This window comes from Macrobrachium nipponense, chromosome 41 (assembly GCF_015104395.2).
Source record: "Macrobrachium nipponense isolate FS-2020 chromosome 41, ASM1510439v2, whole genome shotgun sequence".
Classification (NCBI taxonomy): Eukaryota; Metazoa; Arthropoda; class Malacostraca; order Decapoda; family Palaemonidae; genus Macrobrachium; species Macrobrachium nipponense.
Genome location: NC_061102.1, coordinates 4,534,333 through 4,552,963, shown reverse-complemented (window position 1 = coordinate 4,552,963; position 18,631 = coordinate 4,534,333). Strand labels below are relative to the sequence as shown.

General features: G+C 39.9%; 1 protein-coding gene across 1 annotated transcript in view; it reads right to left on the bottom strand.

The window, feature by feature from the left end:
- The window catches only part of LOC135212441 (hrp65 protein-like), a 183,963-nt gene that overhangs the window by 32,101 nt on the left and 133,231 nt on the right, over positions 1-18,631 (bottom strand). The window contains 3 exon segments of the mRNA XM_064245812.1: positions 14,777-14,826; positions 14,988-15,279; positions 15,842-16,032. Of these exon segments, the coding sequence (XP_064101882.1) occupies positions 14,777-14,826; positions 14,988-15,279; positions 15,842-16,032 (533 nt within the window).

Sequence of the window (18,631 nt, the reverse complement as noted above, 5' to 3'; positions counted from 1 at the left end):
CACACTCACTGAGGTGAGGATGAAACTTTATTAACATGAAACTTAAATCAAGAATAGGAGTTAAAAAGAGTCTGCACTGGCAGAACACCAGCTTAAGGAAAAAAATAAACTCAGAAATCCAATCATAGTAGTGATGATGCCCAACCCAAGTACAGGCAGTCCCCGGGTTACAACGGGGGGTTCCGTTCTTGAGACGCGTTGTAAGCCGAAACATTGTCAAAAATCCTAAAAAAATCTTATTTTTCATGCTTTGGGTGCATTGAAAACTATGTAAACTGCATTCTTATTGCATTTTTCATCAAAAAACACCTTCAAATATTGATTATTTTGCATTTTTGGTGTCATATTTCTTCTAACAGATCAGCGTTGTAGGCGTCATAACCCTGGAAATAATTTCTGATGAAAAAAAATGAAAAGCGCCTTAACCTCGAACGTCGAAAGTCGAACCCGTTGTAACCCGGGGACTGCCTTATAAGGTAAACACAACTACCAAGCTAAAAATGCATAATTTACAGCTTTCAAAGTTCAAACCACCCAGGTATCCAAAACCAAAGAATTCCGAGTAACATATATTAAGTTTTTATAATCAACAAGTATTCCTGAATCATTCTGAATATTTAACAATACCGACAAACTCCTATTGTAATTACTTCACGACAAACTATTGTAATTACGCCACACAATTTCCCAGTTTCTATTATTTTATGTATCCTAACTGTCAAAGTACTTTACATAAATGACCAGAAACCAGTGGTAAACATCAACTGGCTTCATTTTAAACAAAAGATACAGATTAACAATAATAACGCTTTGATTTCTCTCATACTCTCAAATAACTAGAAACGACAGCTACTAAGAAAACCAAACCCAGACTTCATACAGATAAATTCATTTCAAACCACTAAAAATGGACTTTGTATAAAGTTCAAATTGACTGAAATACACAAAACTATGTCACACACACACAATGTACTGCACATAGTAATACCTCTTCTTACATTTGTGTCTTCTGCTGTTTTTGACTGCGGAAAAAATAATAAGACATCGATTTACACAGGCTTTATGTAACATGAAAATCAATTAATTAATGCATCATCACAAAAATCTAAATTTATGAAATATATGCTGTACTGCATATTAAAAAATCAAAAGCTTAGAAATACAATATTGAAAGAAATTGTCAAAGTACTGACATTTAGCTGTACCATAAGTAATACTTGAGAAACCACAAAAACGAATGTTTAATACAGTATTCGCAGGCGAGACGTGTACCAAACCACTATAAAACGCTGAAAACGGCCTATTTTGGTAGGTAAAACTCAAGAAAAACACACTAAAAATGTTCATAACTGGTTTTTTTTTAATAGGTTTATCATAAAAAGTGTATTTTAAGATGAAATTCATAAAATAAACCGAGGAATTTCTGGATTTTTTTAGAGTAAAAAAATATGTACCACGACTAATGGGTAGATTTGGTCCAAAGATAAATCCGCAAATCCGGAGAACGCAAATAAGTGGGGGGGAGGCCTCTGTAGTACATATTTTGTGAATAGTATAAATGTGACAGTAATAGTTTCTATAAAATCATATAAAAGCTGAAAAACGTTATTGATACTCTCTATTACATGATAATATTTTGCTGTTTTCATTCCTGTGGTCAGCCAAGTAATTCTAGCAACTTTAGAGTCCTCCTGACCATCAAGCACATCGTCATCCATCAGGTACAATCCAGTAATACTTGTAAATTTTTTTTTCCTTTATACTCTTCCTTTACAATATTTTTAGAATAAAATGAAGTTTTATAAATATACTTACCAAGTAATTACTAAATCTTTGTAAATTTCTTGGATTCTTTACAAATGTAAAAATTTCTTGAAAGTAAAATAACAGAAAAGATTTTGAACTACCTAATGAATTACTGCATTAAGCAACAATACTGGTTTGCTTATATGACTTACATGATCTAGACTGTTTCTTAAAAGGCATACTCAAGTCGCTGCTCAAGTAATTTTTCTCTGTAGTCACAAGTCTTGGAAAGAATTCATGATGTAAGGCGAGGTATTACACTCAAGTGTGTTTGCGTGTAATTAATCAATTTTCATTTCACTATGATTAGTTCATTAACTAGAAATGCTGTCATTCACACTCACATAGAATAACATTAACATAAATTTATTTTCCCTTTCTCTCATTGCTAAAGGTTCAAATACACAGTGAATATAGCAAGGTAAATACTATTGACACTTGCTTGTCTGCAATCCCAAATTATGATTTTTACGTATTTCAAATAATGGTTACTACGTACATTATGTTCTTGGCGCATTCAGCTGGATGGTAAAATAAAGCTTCTAGTTTGGCAACTACCTGGAATTCTTTTTCTTTTTTGCCAACAGATTTTTCAAATAAGCCTCAGCTGAGGGCTGGCCCAAAATTTAGAAATAAACTGTTGGTTATCATTAAAAAATTTGCTTGCTTATTTTATACTAAGGTAAATCAGCTATTGCAATAATGCATACACAATTCATACATACTGCAATATTACCAATTCTCAGGACCACCAAAACTTTCAAATTTATTGCAAAAGCTTCTTCACAGATGGATGTTAAATTCAAAGCACCTTAGAAAGCATTTAATACTAAAGAATGCAAAACCTCAATGTAAAAATAATAAAATGTTATTGTTATTATACAATTAAAGTTTGTTCATACTTACCGTGGCAGATATTTAATAATAGCTGGTAATTTTCTGACGTTCCGACCAGAAATTTCCAAACGTCCCCCTCGGCAACACGCAGTGGGCGGCCAGGTTGGTAGTAACCCATTCCCGCCGTGGGCAGGCGGATTATCAGGAACCATTCCCATTTTCCTATTCATATTTTTTTATTAATGGCCTCTGTAAAACTTTACCACTGAGGGGAGGATGGGAATAGAAAAATGGAGGCGGGCCAGCATTTAATTATGAGTTTCTATACTGTATCCAATGGTACCATGGAGAGTCCATGAACCAACAAGCCCTTAATTGTTATAAATAAACAAATAACATTTTGTTGTTGCGATGCCACTTTAACCTGACAGATCATATTCATATAGCTTGAATGCAACCCTTTCGGATTGGTTGGGGAAAAGAACAGAACTAGGATTTTTTTGGGAAACATAACATTAAGTAGGGATGATATACATTCTTGGTTTCTTACCGCCTGTTTGCAAAGTAGACTATGGTGATTACTGTTCACGTTAATGGCTGCTTTTTGCTTAATTACAGAGTTGCCAGCCAGGTGGAAGAACCTGTAGTGCTGGTGCGCTCTGGATGATCTGTCCAACGGGGTGCGAGACCTTCAGCGTGACAAGATCAATCGAAGGCCATACAAATGGAGGGGCAACCGAAAAGCAACTGACCACCACCTGACCAAACTATAGCACAAAACCCCTTAAAACTAGCTAACGGATGGGGAGATCTTCACATAATAGAACTCACCCACAACCCTAAAAACCACAAACAACCTAACTTAACCTAACTAAAGGAATAGGGAAAAGAGCTAACTTCCGGACCCCAATACTGTGTCCCGCAAAAGAAACGTATGGCCCCAAGTGCATTTGCAATCGTCAGTTAGATCGTTCTTCAGCATCCCCTTTTATGGTAATGTTGAGGCGAAGACGGAGTTGCCCTCCTCCAAAAAGGTACAAATCGCAGGAATGTCCTTGATTGACATGTTTCTTTTTGGAAGGCAAGAGAGGTAGCGACGGCTCGCTACTTTCGGTGTCTCTTTTAACTCGGAAGAGGCTCAAAATCAGTCTTCTGGTAAAGATGAATGAGCCTCCCGAATGGATGTCCCTTTAGAAAAGAAAAGCCACTGCATTCTTTGATAAAGGTAACTCTGGCCCTCTTCACAGAGCAACCAGAGGCTTACCTGAAGGGACCTCTAACCTCTTTTACCGGGCAAAGGACTCTCTCTGGAGTTTCTTGGCCCACCAGACTTGACAATACCTTTATGATTTTCAAAAGTCTTCCGGCCCAAGGGTTCGAAGGATTTTCCAAATTCTTCGCCAAGAAAGATGGGTTCAATGAGCCAGGAACCAGGGCATTGTCCCCTTTTGAAAGCCCGATTAACTTGCTAAACGCTTGAATTTCCCACTAACTCTCTTTAGCCGTCGCAACAGAGAAGTTAGGAAAAAGAGCCTTCCTTGGTCACAGATTCCCGAAGAGACGCTGTCATGAAGGCGGTTCGAAAAGTGTTTGACATAAGGAATTTGAATTTTCAGGACTACAATCCAGATTCCATGAAGGTGGGTCTCATTTGCGGAACCTTCGAGGGTCTCGAAAGACTTCAAAAGGTCATGAATATCCTTGTTTGTCCAGAGCAGTCTAGGCCTCTGCTGCCTAAAAAAACCGCTGACAAACAACATGCCTTTTAATTATCCCTTGATGGTAAGGGACCGCTAATTTCTGCACATTTCTGAGAAAGTAGCAGAAAATCAGCTAATTCATTGGTTCACAAGAAGGTCGTCGGGAAGAGGAAAACTCCTTGCCTTTTTACACCATGCCCTGAAGGAAAGCCAACACTTCGACCTTGGTAAACAGCCTTTGTTGGAAGCACGTCTCGCATGTGCCGATTTGCTCTCGCAGCAGCCTGCCTTCGAAAAAAACCTCTCGCTCTGGCCAACTTTCGATAGGTTCTTGAAAACGCAAGTCAGACTCAAGAGCGGAGAGGTTTTTTTGGTGAAACCTTTCGAAGTTGGGCTGGCTTGTTTGAGTAAGAATCTTTTTCCTCCAGGGCAAATGTTCCTTGGAAAGTCTACAAGGAAAAGAACATGACCTCTCGTGAAACCATTCCTTCTTGCTGGCCACATCGGAAGCGATCAGGGTTTAGCCTTGTCCCTTTCCGAGGCCGCCAAAACTTCCTCATGACTTCCCCCGCAGAATCTTGAATTGGTGGGAAAGGAAGGCATAAAGGTCCAGGCCCGTCCAATTCCACAGCAAACGGCGTCCACCGCGATTGCCTCTGGGATCCATGGACCGGGGAGCAGTTAAAGAGGAAGTTTCTCCTTGTTCCTTTGAAACGTTGGCCGAATAAGTCGACCAGTGGGACGTCCCCAACAGCGTCCATATGGTTCCTACGAAAACGTCCTCGGTGCAACGGTCCATTTCCGTCGGAAGGGACTTGGTCCCGACGACTGAAGAAGGTCTGCCCTGACGTTTTATGCACAACCTGCAAATGAATCTCGGTCAGGATCGTTACCTCTTTCCTTTTTTGCCCACAGCAGAAATCTCTCTCTCGCTAGGGAGTTACAACGCCCTGGGAGTGGTGTTAACCTCCCTGGTTTTTTAAAGATAAAGCGAGTGCCTGTGGTATTGGTCCGATGTTTTAATTGCTGAACAATCTTGTTCTCCAAAACTCTTCTCGAAGAAACTGCAGGGAACCAGAAATACTTGCTGCCAGTTCTTTTTACATTTATATGCCAGGCTAACCTGTTCCCTCCCTCCAGGAGCCTTGACACTTCCTTCCCCCCTAGTGTTGCTCCCCATCCTGTGATGGAAAGCGGTTCTGAAAACAACCACTACCCTCCGGTCCGGGGCTCAAAAAGACTTAGGGACACACCCTCTCGCCAGCCTTCTGAGGGTCCCAACCACCATCTTAGGTGGTTCTTGATCGAAATCGATATCCTCAAATACTGCATCGAGAATCTGGTCTTTTTTGCCTTCCACTCGTGCTGCCAAGAAGAATTTGGAGAGGGACCTTGGATGGTGCAGTCCCCTTCCAAGGAAAACAAACCTTTATCCCAGCCGAGGAAATATGGTCCCCAGCAAGACTCATCCATTCCCTCGCCGAGCAAGTCTCCTTCCTTAGAAAGGCTGGAAGATCTTTCCTAAAGCCTAGCTGCTGAACGTTACCTGGGACGGAAACGCCTCGAAAAGCCACTGAATCCAATTCCTGAATCCCCAAGATAACACGATGGACTGTGTTTGGGGTCCAGATGGACTTTTCGAACGGTGTTGACCAGAAGGTCCCAGGGGACTTCGCTAAGGCTAAAGTGAACTGCAAAGTCCTTCAGATCAACTTTCTCTCTCGACGACGCCCTGAGTCAGCCCAGTCGTCGAAGGTACTAGGGAAACTCATTATTCCCGAAGAGTGTAGCCATCCTCGCTTAAACGTTCTTCATCACTACTGTGAACACCATCGGAGCCCGTGGTCGTCCGAAAGCCAACATCGCTTACTGAACTGCCAAACGGTTTGTTGTTTCAAAGACAAATCTTGTAGATATTTTCTTGAAAGAGGGTGGACATCGGGATGTGGAAGTCACGCGTGCCTGCAAAGTCCAAGGCATACCATCCAGTCGGCCCCGGTCCTCAAGGCTGCCCAGAAACAGAAGTGAGGCGTCTCCATCGTGGAATTTTGTATCTTTTCCACCGAAAAGATTGAGCCTTGCCTTACATCTAAGAAACTGGACGCCAAACCTGCACGACTGCTTTGGTAACTAGGGAAGATTCTGTTTTGTAAGAAACCGCTGGGCGAACCGGCAGGTCCGTCGAACTTGTTCCACCGCTCTTTTGTCGCATCATCTTGTTGAAGGAGGATTCGAATACAAGACTTTCTTTCTTTTCTCCTTCTGGTAGGATGGAGAAAAGGTCTTCTGGGAGTCCGTAGAAAAGAGGAGGAAGCATTCTTAAAAAGGGGATCTTGTACCCCCTGTCTCCACGATCTTGAAGGGAACCAAGGAGTCCGTGGTCTTTCTCTTCCCTCCATGCCTCACCGCCCCAAAATAAACTTCCAGGTCTGGCTCCGACTGGTTTCCCCTGAATACATGGCTTTTCACTTTGGAAGGCCTTTGGTTTAAAAGAATGCTCCCCTTCCTCGTGAAAACCCTTCTCCCCTCAAGAGGAGCCTGCTCTCGAGGGGGGCGGGAGCCCCCACGAAAGGGCTTTAAAACTTTTCCTTCGGTGGACGGAACTGGAACTGCCGAAGATGTTGAAAAATGGTCCGGCCGACCGTCTTGTTAGACTGGGCCTAAAAGATCCCGAGTTATTGCCTTTCCCCCTTTGGTTAGGTGATTAAATAAAAACCCCTGTTGCGTGCCAGGTCCTTTAACCAAAAGTCTGGGGGAAAGAGATGGTTCGAAGAGGTCGAAAACCAAGCAAGGTCCGCTTTCTTTCTGAGCTCTCACTGACCGAGCTGTGAAGTTGCCAACAGCAAAGCCTCTCTTTTTTTTAGAAAACTGTCCCCAAAGTGAAGATACTAAGCTCTTCCTCAACCATGCCCGCTGACGGCCTTTGGTTCCATACATGCTGAAACACGGCTGGACATCCTCCCCCAGACTAAGAGATTTGGCTGGGCCTTCTTGTTAAATCCGCTTGTGGAAACGTCCAGAACTGCCAAACCACCAATCAAGAAGTTTGAAGACTTCCACAGCGTCCTAACAGCAGACCTTTCAGATTGATGGTTCTGTCTGCCGACGCGGTCCCGAAGTTACCTTGGCAGAGGGTAAAAGTGACCTCCTTCTGTAAGTTCTAACCAAGGCCTGGAGAAAAATCTCCTTGAGCCTTCGACGAAGGGAATACTCGAACTCCCACTTCGTCCCTTTCTATGGGTCTTATACCTAAAATGGCCTCCTTTTACCGCACTAAGTCCTAGATAAGGAGGCAAGGGCGTGTTGAAGGTTCGTCTTGCCTTGGTCTCTCCATTCTTAATCATCCAGTCTGGCTGAGCTTCTTGAAAGCACGTTTCGTTCGATAGAGAAGTCTTCATCTCTACGAACTCCGGGTATTTTCCCCCGTTTTCGAAATGGAAAAGATAAACTGTGAAGGAGGAGCCTTGGGAAGCTGCGGGCTGAAATTTGTCCCTCAAAAGAAGAACGCAGAGTCTGAAACTAGGACCTTTGTAATGCCGAGGTAGTAATGGGGCTGTAAGCAGGTTCATTCTTCACCCGATTCAGCCGAAACTAATCCCAGTTCTCCTTCTTCTCTCAAAAGGAAGAGGAGAACGTCTGGTCCAGGGCGAAGGCGTACCCTATTGGGCGGCGTTTCTTAGCAAGATCAAAGGACGCCCTCCCTCCCTTTGCAAGCTTGCCAGCCTTATCACTGCTGTCTTTCTTTTCTGACGCTTACTGCTTCGCTGATGGAAGAGCGTCCTTGAGGCGGAACAGACCGCGTCTTCCGCGGCAGTCCCGCACCTACCCGAGAAGCGTTCTTTTACCTTCTTCTTCGCCTGGGCAATACGGTGCCATTGAAGCCGCGTAACAAACAAAGTTGTCTGGGGGTAACAGAATTCTTTGTTCAGAATCCCCGAAAAGCGTCTTTGAAAAGGAGGCCCTGGACGTCCTGGCGAACTTCCTGCCAAGCGTCCTGGTCTAGCGTCCTGGACGAGCGGCCTGCCGATCGTGTCCTGTGTAGCGTCCTGGCGAGCGTTCCTGAACGAAACGTCCTGCCTAGCGTCCTTGCCAAAGCGTCCTGAACGAAACGTTACCTTTGCCGAGCGTCCTGACCGAACGTCCTGCCTAGCGTCCTGGCCAAGCGTCCTGACGAACGTCCCTGCCGCCCAGCGTCTGACGAACGTCCTGCCTAGCAGCCGAAGCCCCGTCCGACAAGCATTCTTGTCCGAACGTCCTGCCGAAGCGTCCTTTGCACCAAAGGCGTCTTCAAAAACGTCCCTGGCTCGTAACGTCCTTTCTATAAAGACGAACGAAGATCGGCGAAGTCGCTGAATGGAGAAGCGATCGGCGAACGAGACCGCAGGAGGCGAAGGCAACGGAGGACTGGCGTTAGTCCTCTTTTACAAGGTCAGTCTAAGGTCCTTCCTCCGCTTTAGGGCTTCGACTTGCGTGCTTCGGGCAAGTCCTCTGAGCCCATTAAGTGAGGATAGCTGGTCCTGAAGGGACAAAAGAATGTTCTTCGTTGGGAGAAGAATGAGAACGAGGAAAGCAGGATCTGGTCCTGTGAGAATAACGAGGGGCGAGGGGACGCCCCTTCCTTCCTTCTCAAAGGAACCAGCTTTATTCCTGTTTTCTCAGGTGTACGCGCCTTGTGCCGCGCAACCCTAGGCGTCCCTCATCGGGGAGGAGATCCTTACACTCTCTTCTGAGGAGGAAAGACATTCATAAGCGGTCTTCCGACGAAACGCGGCGAAAGAGGACGTGAAGCTGTTCCTCCGCAAGAAAACGTTCCTCTTTAACGGACGGAAGAGTCTCTCCGGTGGGCGCTCCACCCCTTGCGCGGGGAGGGACGCTTCGGAGAGGACGAAAAGCAATCTTCAAGCACGCCGTGGCTCGTGCACGGTTCCCTTTGGCAAGCCTGGGTCTTTGCTACATGGTCTGCCGAAGGGACGGCCAGATCTGGTGGGAAAGCCCCCGTAACCCTCTTGCGGCTTTCGGACATACCTCCTCCCTGGGTCTTTTGGGAGTCTGATAGAGGTCTAGGCCTAAGAAAGCAATTATGGGGCCGATCTGAAAACGCCCCCACTCCACAACACTGGGGGCGGGCACCGATCAGCGACACTTGCACCGAGCCAGTTTCCAAGGCTTTCACTTTGGTCTCCAGAGTGCGAAGGGACCCTCCAAATCATTAGAGAAGAAGCGATCCGCCTCCTCCCCGACCACAGAATCAGAGCCGAAAGGCAAACATCAGGTTTAGGGGTTGTTAAACACTACAGGTGTTTAGTGCAAGGAGAAAAGAACGTTAGTCCCTTTACCCTTTGGGAAGAAACTCCATTGAGGAAGCACCTCCTTGATCCTATCGCGCTCCAATTTAAGGCGATAGGACTCATATTGCTCTCCATTCAATCATCAGTCAATCTCTCACATTCCTTGCACCGATGATCAATCAAAACAATGAAGCCCCCTACAACTCAATACATACTGGGTGGGGTGGGTCTTACCGATGCTTTCGGTAGCCCTCAACCTTAACAATCAGCAACTCACCACACAACTCTGAAACTCACACCACTTGATCCAGACATATCTTATAGAGAAAAGTCCCAATCCAAAATCAAAAAAAACGGTCCACTATCGCGCATAGCCAATTCAACAATCCCAATTCAATTACCAAACAAAATCAATCAGATACTTAAAAGAAACGAGTCAAATTCCAAAAAAATCCTGAGCAGAGGTCTGTAAACAGATGGTTTACCGACCGGCGACAGAAAAAATATGAATAGAAAATGGGAAATGGTTTCCTGATATCCGCCTCCCATCGGCGGGGGAACATGGGTACTAGCCACCTGGCCGCCCGCACTGCGGGTTGTGCCGCGAAGTTTTGAAATTTCTGTCGGACGTCAAGAAAAGAATACAGCTATATATATATTCTGTCAGGTAAGTGGCATGAAACAAAAACTTAATTTCTTCCATGCAGCAGATCAAAAGGTACGTAATGGCTTCGGGGGAGGGAGGGGGGGGGGGGGGGTTACCATTCTTAAAATTTTTCCAAGTTAAAATATATCACTCTTTCTTTGAAGGACAATGCTAATGCAGAAATGTAACAAATAACACATTGGTATTATGGAATTAACATTCTTATTTTGGTATATACATAATACGTATGTAGTACTTAAAATATTTTCATACACTAGACCAAGTGGCAACACTTCCAAGTTATTTTTTTTACTTAACATTACAAATCAATTCCTAGAGAAATCAATTACATATTGCCTCATTTCTGGGGTCATGGAAATATTCTCCAATAGGTTTAGATTCTGAGCCCCTAATGCACATGTTAAAGGGATGAAATTATCCTGTACTTGAGTGAGAGGGAATGTGGAGTGACAGACAGCTGGGTGAGCAAACAAAATTCCTACCAACAAGTTATCAACAAGAAAGGTTGTGGCAGCCACATAGAAAGCCCTTTCCTGGTTGACCTTTTTTCTCAGCAAAATAACACACCATGACTTAACGGAAGGAATAGCAGAGGGGGTTGCAAATTCACAGACAAATCTACTGAAGACATTTGAGATTTATACAACCTCTTCTGAGCCAAGCAGAACCACTGATCTACAAACCAGTCAGTGAGTTCACCAATTAGCTACAAGCTTACCATGCAGACAATAAGTACCACGAGGTTAAGGTAAGGAGCATGTCACAGATCACAGCAAAATTTGTTCTAAATACAATACTAAGGCCTACCTCAACTAAACACACTTCAGCGCTCATCAACCAGTTTAGTGAAAACTTTCAGAAATAAAATAGCCAAACTAAATTCAGGCCACAAGAAATCCCAAACTTGTATAATTACAGTATAAAAGAATTCCAAGGTAACGGGTTATTATACCCAAGAAAATAGTTTTTATCTCTTTTATTTTAAAACAAGTATTCAAAATAGATAGCATAAGCACTGCCAATGAAACAAACTATGCAATTACATGAACTACATGAGCTATGATGTTTCGCTTCACAAACTTTACAAGACAAGCTTGAAATGCATGTGTAACAATAAGCATACTGAGAATTCACAAATAAAAAAAAAAAGGGAAAGAAACAGGGTAATCCAAAGGGAAACATGTCCCAAACAGACTCTCAAAACATAACACAAAAGACCAAATTTACAGCAAAGCCAAGAACTGACAATCAAAACAACACGATGGAATGGTGATGAAAAATGGGAGGGCACTGTGTAAACAACTACACAATGGCATACCATGGAAAAGTTAAGAGTTGGCTCTATAGTAGTCAAATTGAGTAATGCATGAATGACACATAATACGTAATGGGTTGGTTCAGTAGGCCTCTCAATCTTGACCAATAAAAGTAGATGTGACTTGACAATTCCTCACCCACAAAAATGAGGAAACGTAACTTAACTAATCAAGTTATGGAAAAGGAGATTTTAATATCTTCGGAGTTCACTTTGTGACCTGTGACTATATTTTTTCAATATGTCTTTTGAGAACTAGTCTTGTACTTCATATTTCCTATATGCCCAATATGTATACTATATTCACAACAAAACCTGTGTTGTCCAACTATTGAATTCCTTGATTCATTCATGTAAAAAATACTAATAAATGTGCGTTTTTAATCAAAACCCAACAAGAAAGTAGGGTTAGACATTGTGGGAAAATTCCAAAAGGAGTACCTGTTCAAATTTTTGCATGAACCTACTTATCTTTTTGGCAATTACTGTATCAGATGCTGAAAGTTTTTTCATGAATATAATTACAACAATAAATCTAGTAACACATCCAAAAAATAAGTTACATTCCATTTCACCGTTTATTCAAATCTCTAAAGCTTGTAATTCAATTACAAGATCATACAACTGCCTACCTATACTTTTCACTGAGGTAGTTTATACAATTTTTAAACCAATCATGTACAGTGCATATACTATACTGCATGCACATGATATTGAAGTTTCGTGTACTTGAAAACATTGCATGAATGTTATTTGCTTTAAGCCAAGTGGTGTGAAATCTAATCTTTTCAAACAAGCTGCAAGGCACAACACTAAAAAAAATTTCCGAAGGAAAGATTACAGGAAGAGAAATGACCCAAAACTGCTTAAAATTATTATGCTCTCTGACACTTACTTATAAGAACACAAGCAAATGTAAAAAAATACACCTTGGCATCCCATTTCAACTATACATTACTTGCCATTGTTCCTACTTTTGATAAATTATTATGTGTGTGTTATCATTTCATATGCTGTACTCTTCTCCAAACCAATGTAAGTTTGAGCAACAAGATTACTATAAGCACCATTACCATATTTGCCATGTTCATGATTTTCTTCTTCAAATATCAAATAGTATGAATATGTCACCTTAAAACAAGGAAATACACAACAGCACACTTAATGATGTTATTAATAATTTCCACCATATTTTTCCTTCATATAACAGCTGTTTCCACTAGACTACGAACTGCAGCGGAATAGTTTTAAGCCTTAGAAAAATTTTATAAGTTTTTGTAATAGTGTATTTTGCATGCACTTCATACAACCGAGGTAACTTATATATTCAAAAGAAAATAGTACCACTGGGGAATGCTTAAAGCATAGCAAATGATGAAATCAGCGTTGAACTTCCATTTAGCCGAAGTTGTTCTTGCCTAGTTAAGCACCGCTCACCTGATGTTTTAGAGCACAACAAAGTGAGAACTACTGAACTTGAAAACCATAACAGCCCACACGATTACTACAGAATTTGTAGAAAAATTAATTTCTTTGAGAAACCAAAGTTATTTGCCACTATAAAATTATATTTTGATTGTCCCACTATAACACTTAACAATCCATAAAAAATATCTTTGGTCAGTGTGAAGTGCAAAATGTTTCGTATTCAAAATGGTTCAAACACAATATCTGATTAGAGCTGGCTCTCGCCAGTGAATCGAAAAAACCAAGACACAGGGACTGGTTACTGCATATTGGTGATATTTTACATGACATACAAATTTTCCATCCATACAAAATACAATAGGACTCCTGCAAATACAGTATAAAATTCATTACTGCTTAAAAATGCTTTAGTATTAAGATTTTCCAATCATTGCTTGTAAAATGTTTTGATACCAACGCAACTCAGATGGCTCGTGTAAGAGAAATTTCACCACAAACTCTCAACAAGGTACAGCTTTTCTACACCATAAAACTCTGAGTCTTATGCAAATGCAAGACCTTTAAGACAGGATTTCTTTGTTGTGAAAGCTATCTGCACTTTCAAACATGTTTAAATACACTTTCACAAAATTAGTTTCCTTTCAGAGGCTGATATATACTGCTTAAACAGAGTACCACAACAAAATGTGGTTAATATTCATAGGACTGTGCTATGAATTATACTCTCAAACAGTCATTATCAATTGGCCTTTTCAATGATATGGAGGACATGCCAGTGGTAGGGATTTTCATATACTTAGTTGTAATATTGCATCAAATAGTTAACAAACCATACAATAATTATTCTGCTGGCTAACTTTGAAAAAGGACCACATCCTTACCCTCAAATATTACAATGTTCTTAGAAGCAATTTCTATTCAGTACTTGACATAACTACGTATGTTCACTTCCAGAGCTTCAACTTCATTCAAGGACTTTGTTGAGTTGGCTAATTTTCTATTCTTCAAGTTTTAAAATTCATTAATCAATTCCTCCTAAAGGTCGTAAAAAACCCTGATTCAATGAGAATGCAATATTTGGACCATAGGAACAAAACTTTCACAAGGCACAAAACCACTGAAATGTGACTAACAAATTTCTGCCTACCACATTCTAATGAAGGTTAAGTACTAACATCGGTCACCCTTCAACTGCAAACTCAAGCATCGCTGTACAGCAATATAAAACCATTCTTCAGCTGACGTACGACGACACTACAAGATTAAGACGATCTCAGGCAAAATGCCAAATCGAAAATGAGACTTTTTCGGGGATAACCATGATACAAGATTTTCAAAAGTAAAATGTTCTTTCAATTCATATTTCAAAATAAGTATCCAGGGTAATTACCTCAGGTTTGGAGACACCCTACATGTCAACCATACTAAAGTTGAAGTATTTATGTTCCACTTATCTGTTCTGAGAAAAAGTACTTCCTTTCATAAATATTTTAAAAAGTTGAAAAAACTGAACAATGGCAAGATTTGTCTGATGCAATATGCTACACACAAATAATACAAGACAGCTCACATTCGTTTCACTTCAATTTTGTAAAATATTGAAATGGGAGACAAAGTTTTAACATCAAGTTTCCAAAAAATGGAAAATTTCCTTTCACATACATAAGTTTAATAAAGTTGTTCAGCATCTACAAGAAACAAATATATAAACTAATTGTATAAGGAAGGTACTTACCGGTGGAGGTGGAAGTTCACTGTCATTTCCTCGCTGATATCCCACACGATCTGAGAGAATTGGTTTTTCAGAACAGTTTATCGACTTTAGTAAAAAAGTTTATAGTAGCCAAATGATTATTTCTTGTATCTTTCAATCATTTTCATCAGATTCCCATTAACTAAAATAATGACATCAATTTCCATTTAAAATAAACAATAAAAATACTTACTATCACTCTGCCAGGGGTCAGGGCGATTATCCCAAGAGTTATCACCCCAAGACTGATTGGAACCTCCAGTTCCACGGCCTCCGCCACCACCGCCTCCGCCACCACCACCTCCTCCTCCTCCCCCACCTCCTCTCCCCCAGGAGTCGCCCCCTCCACCACGCCAACTACTGCCTCCTTGTGATCCATAACCATCACTTGTGCGTCTCCAGTTGCTGCCATCTTGACCTCCTTGGTAAGCACCACCACCAAAACTGTCTTGGCTGTTTTCATTTTTTAACATATCTCCACGCTCCTTAAAAATAGAGAAAACATTTAAAAATTGGACAATATTGAGTAATCTTACAAGTTAACTATATACTACATATATGAAATTCTTGAAGCACATATTTTTTCATTTGCAATTTAGATACTGAATTCAGAAAGAAGTTCTCAACAAAAAACTCTTTTCAAATCAACAGAACAAAAGGTAGAAACATAAAAGTTTACAAAACAACTAAAAATAACAATGAAAAGATACACAATGAAAAGATGCACAAGCTTTTAACAAAATCATATTTAAAGATATTGAAAAAATGGGATCATTTTCAAGCAATGCACAAAATTTCATTCATATAAACCATTTGCCAATAGTATTAGTTATTCTTTTATACTTCATATAAAAAGCACCACAATTCAATCATGGCAAGCTAGGAAATTAAAACGGTCACACAATGCATTAAGAAAGACTGTTTGCTGCAGCAAGGATGTGCATTCAGACATAATGGCAAAGGTCATTTCACTTCAATTTACAAAAACAAGGTGATAACCCTCCACCACTGAAGAAGTTAAGAGAAAATACACACTGGTATACTTACTTGCATGAATTGTCTGTTTTCTTCTTGGCGTCGACGAAGTTCCTCCTCTTGCTGCCTAAATTTGTGTGTGAGTTCCTCTTCCTGCCTTCTTTGTCTCTCCTCTTCTGCTCTACGCTGCTCCTCCCATTCTCTCTGACGCTGTTCAAAATCTGATTTTGTTCTCTGGTTCATTTCTTCTCTCTGCCTCAACTCTGTAAAAATAAATATTAAAACTATTATTCCAAGTGCTTTTCAAAAGGTACAGCAAACCTTGACCTGCATTACAACTAGAGCCCTTACTAAAATGGACTACCAAAAAAAACTATGTACAGTGGTACCTCGTTTGTCGAACGTTTCTTATGTCGAACTTTCCGTTTTTCGAACAGAACCCTGTACTTCGAAATGACTGATTATCTAGTTTATACTTGTATTCGACGGTCTACTGGGTCTTGTAAGTTAAAGTGTATTAATTTTTTTTTCATTTACAATATATTGTATATTGATAACCATATTCGACAAAATAAATAAAGGTATAAAGCATTCAATATAAAATTTAACTTTCAATATAACATTCAGCATAAAAGATATATAAAATCGTACGTAATCGCGGTGACATCACGCCCAGCTGACTTGAGACTGAACGAGGGAGCGTTGATATGTAGAGGAGAGAAGGAGAATATATGTATGTAAAAGCAATAACAATTCACATAAAAAAGGGAATTTCCCAATAAAAGTAACGTAATATGGAAACAATCAAATGCAATACAGTAAAAAAAATAAAAAATAAATCTTAATTGAGCCAGTGTTTGGTGCGCCAAGGCTGTCAGTCTAGTACAATATCAACAAAATAGTAAATGAAAAAAACAAAGCTTTTCACAATAAAATTTAGCATAAACAATTAACAAATTCATTCTAGGGAGTGTTTACTATATTTTTGAGGAATAATGAATGAATCATTTTAAGTCACCGTGCTTCCCACTCACTTATCAGCTGGGCTGGGATGATTATTCGCCCATTTCTTTCACTTACACTCGATCTGCCCAAGTAACTTTATTTTTGTCATGGTAAAATACCTACCTGGTGACAATTGCTTTTGAGGATTTTTTACTACTGTAAAAGTAACAAAGCTCTGTAATAAACAAACTGGCGTGGTACCACTTTCAGCTTCTGCATGCCTTTGGTTGTTTGTTTAAACAGCTTCCTTGTGGAAAGTTATTTTCTCTCTCTTTCCTTTTCTTGCATCCTTGACTTATTACTTATTTGTTTGCAAAATCCTTATGTTTGTTTTAAAAGTCTTGCCAACAGCAAGTTGATGTATTGTGGCATACTTAATCTCTTTTGTGAACATAAGATCCAAGTGTAAACACGCTGATTACTCTCTCTCTCTCTCTCTTTCTCTCATACTGCAACCAATTCGGTTCCTCAAAGGGTCCCCGTCTCTCCTCCCTTCAGGCCCCAGCGAGCCATTTTCACCAAACACTTCGTAAACTGTGCACAGAATTTTTTTTTTTTTTTTTTACAAAAGTTTTACTTCAAATAACTTACTGTTTCATTACTTTACACTCTTAACCCTTAATCGCCGACCGGATATTTCCGAAAGTGTCTCCCGTATGCCGGCTGCGTTCGCGAGCGAGCGCCGAAGCCGAAAAAATGTTTTTTTTTTTTTTTTAAATCACAGCACGCTTAATTTTCAAGATTAAGAGTTCATTTTGGCTCCTTTTTTAGTCATTGCCTGAAGGTTAGTATACAACCATCAGAAATGAAAAAAAATATCATTATCATATATAAATACGTATCGGAATATATGACCGCGAAATTTTTTTTTATATATAATTGTATACAAATCGTGAGCAAAACGGTTAAAGCTAATGAGTTAATTGTTTTTTTGTTGTATTGTAAACTAAATTGTGATTATTTTGGTTTATAACAAATTGTAAAACGATCAAAGCAACACAGAAAATATTATCACAATATGATGCATGAATTTGTAACGCGCCAACGTAAAAAAAAGTATTTTAAAAACTTCGCCATAAATCAAAATATTGTCCTAGAGACTTCCTGTTTGTTGCAAAATGAAGGTAATTGGTTGAATATTACTGGGCCATAAGTGATGTAGCTTACAATTACAGTTTTCGACCATTTCAGTCAAGTTAAAGTTGACCAAAGGTCGAATTTTTTCTATTTATCGTTATTTATATGAGAATATTTCAAAACTAATAAAGGCTACAACCATGGGCTGTTTTTGGTTGTATTCTACATGAAATTGCACACATTTTCATATATAAAACTTTATGTAACAGCTAATATAAAAAGGTGCAAACATTCAACAATCGATTGAAAAATTTCTTATTTTTTTTGGAAGAGTTACCGCGCAGACGTAAGGAAAGTTTTTTTTTCTCATAAATTCATCATAAATCGAAATATTGCCCTAGAGACTTCCAATTTGTTGCAAATTAGTTAAATGATTGAATATTAGTAGAATGTAATAGGTTTAGCTAAGAATTGCGTTTTTATACCATTTCGGTCGAGTCAGAGTTGACCGAAGGTTAAAATTTTGGAACTTATCGTTATTTATATGAAACTATTTCTAAACTGATAAAAGCTACAACCATGAGTTGTTTTTCGTTATATTCTACATGAAATGAAATTGTGCGCACATTTTCATATATAAAACTTTATGTAATGGTTAATATAAAACAGCGCAAACATTACGACAATCGGATGAAAAAATTTCAGATTTTTTCGGAAGAGATACAACGCGGACGTAAGGAAAAAGTTCTTTCATAAATTCACCATAAATCAAAATATTGT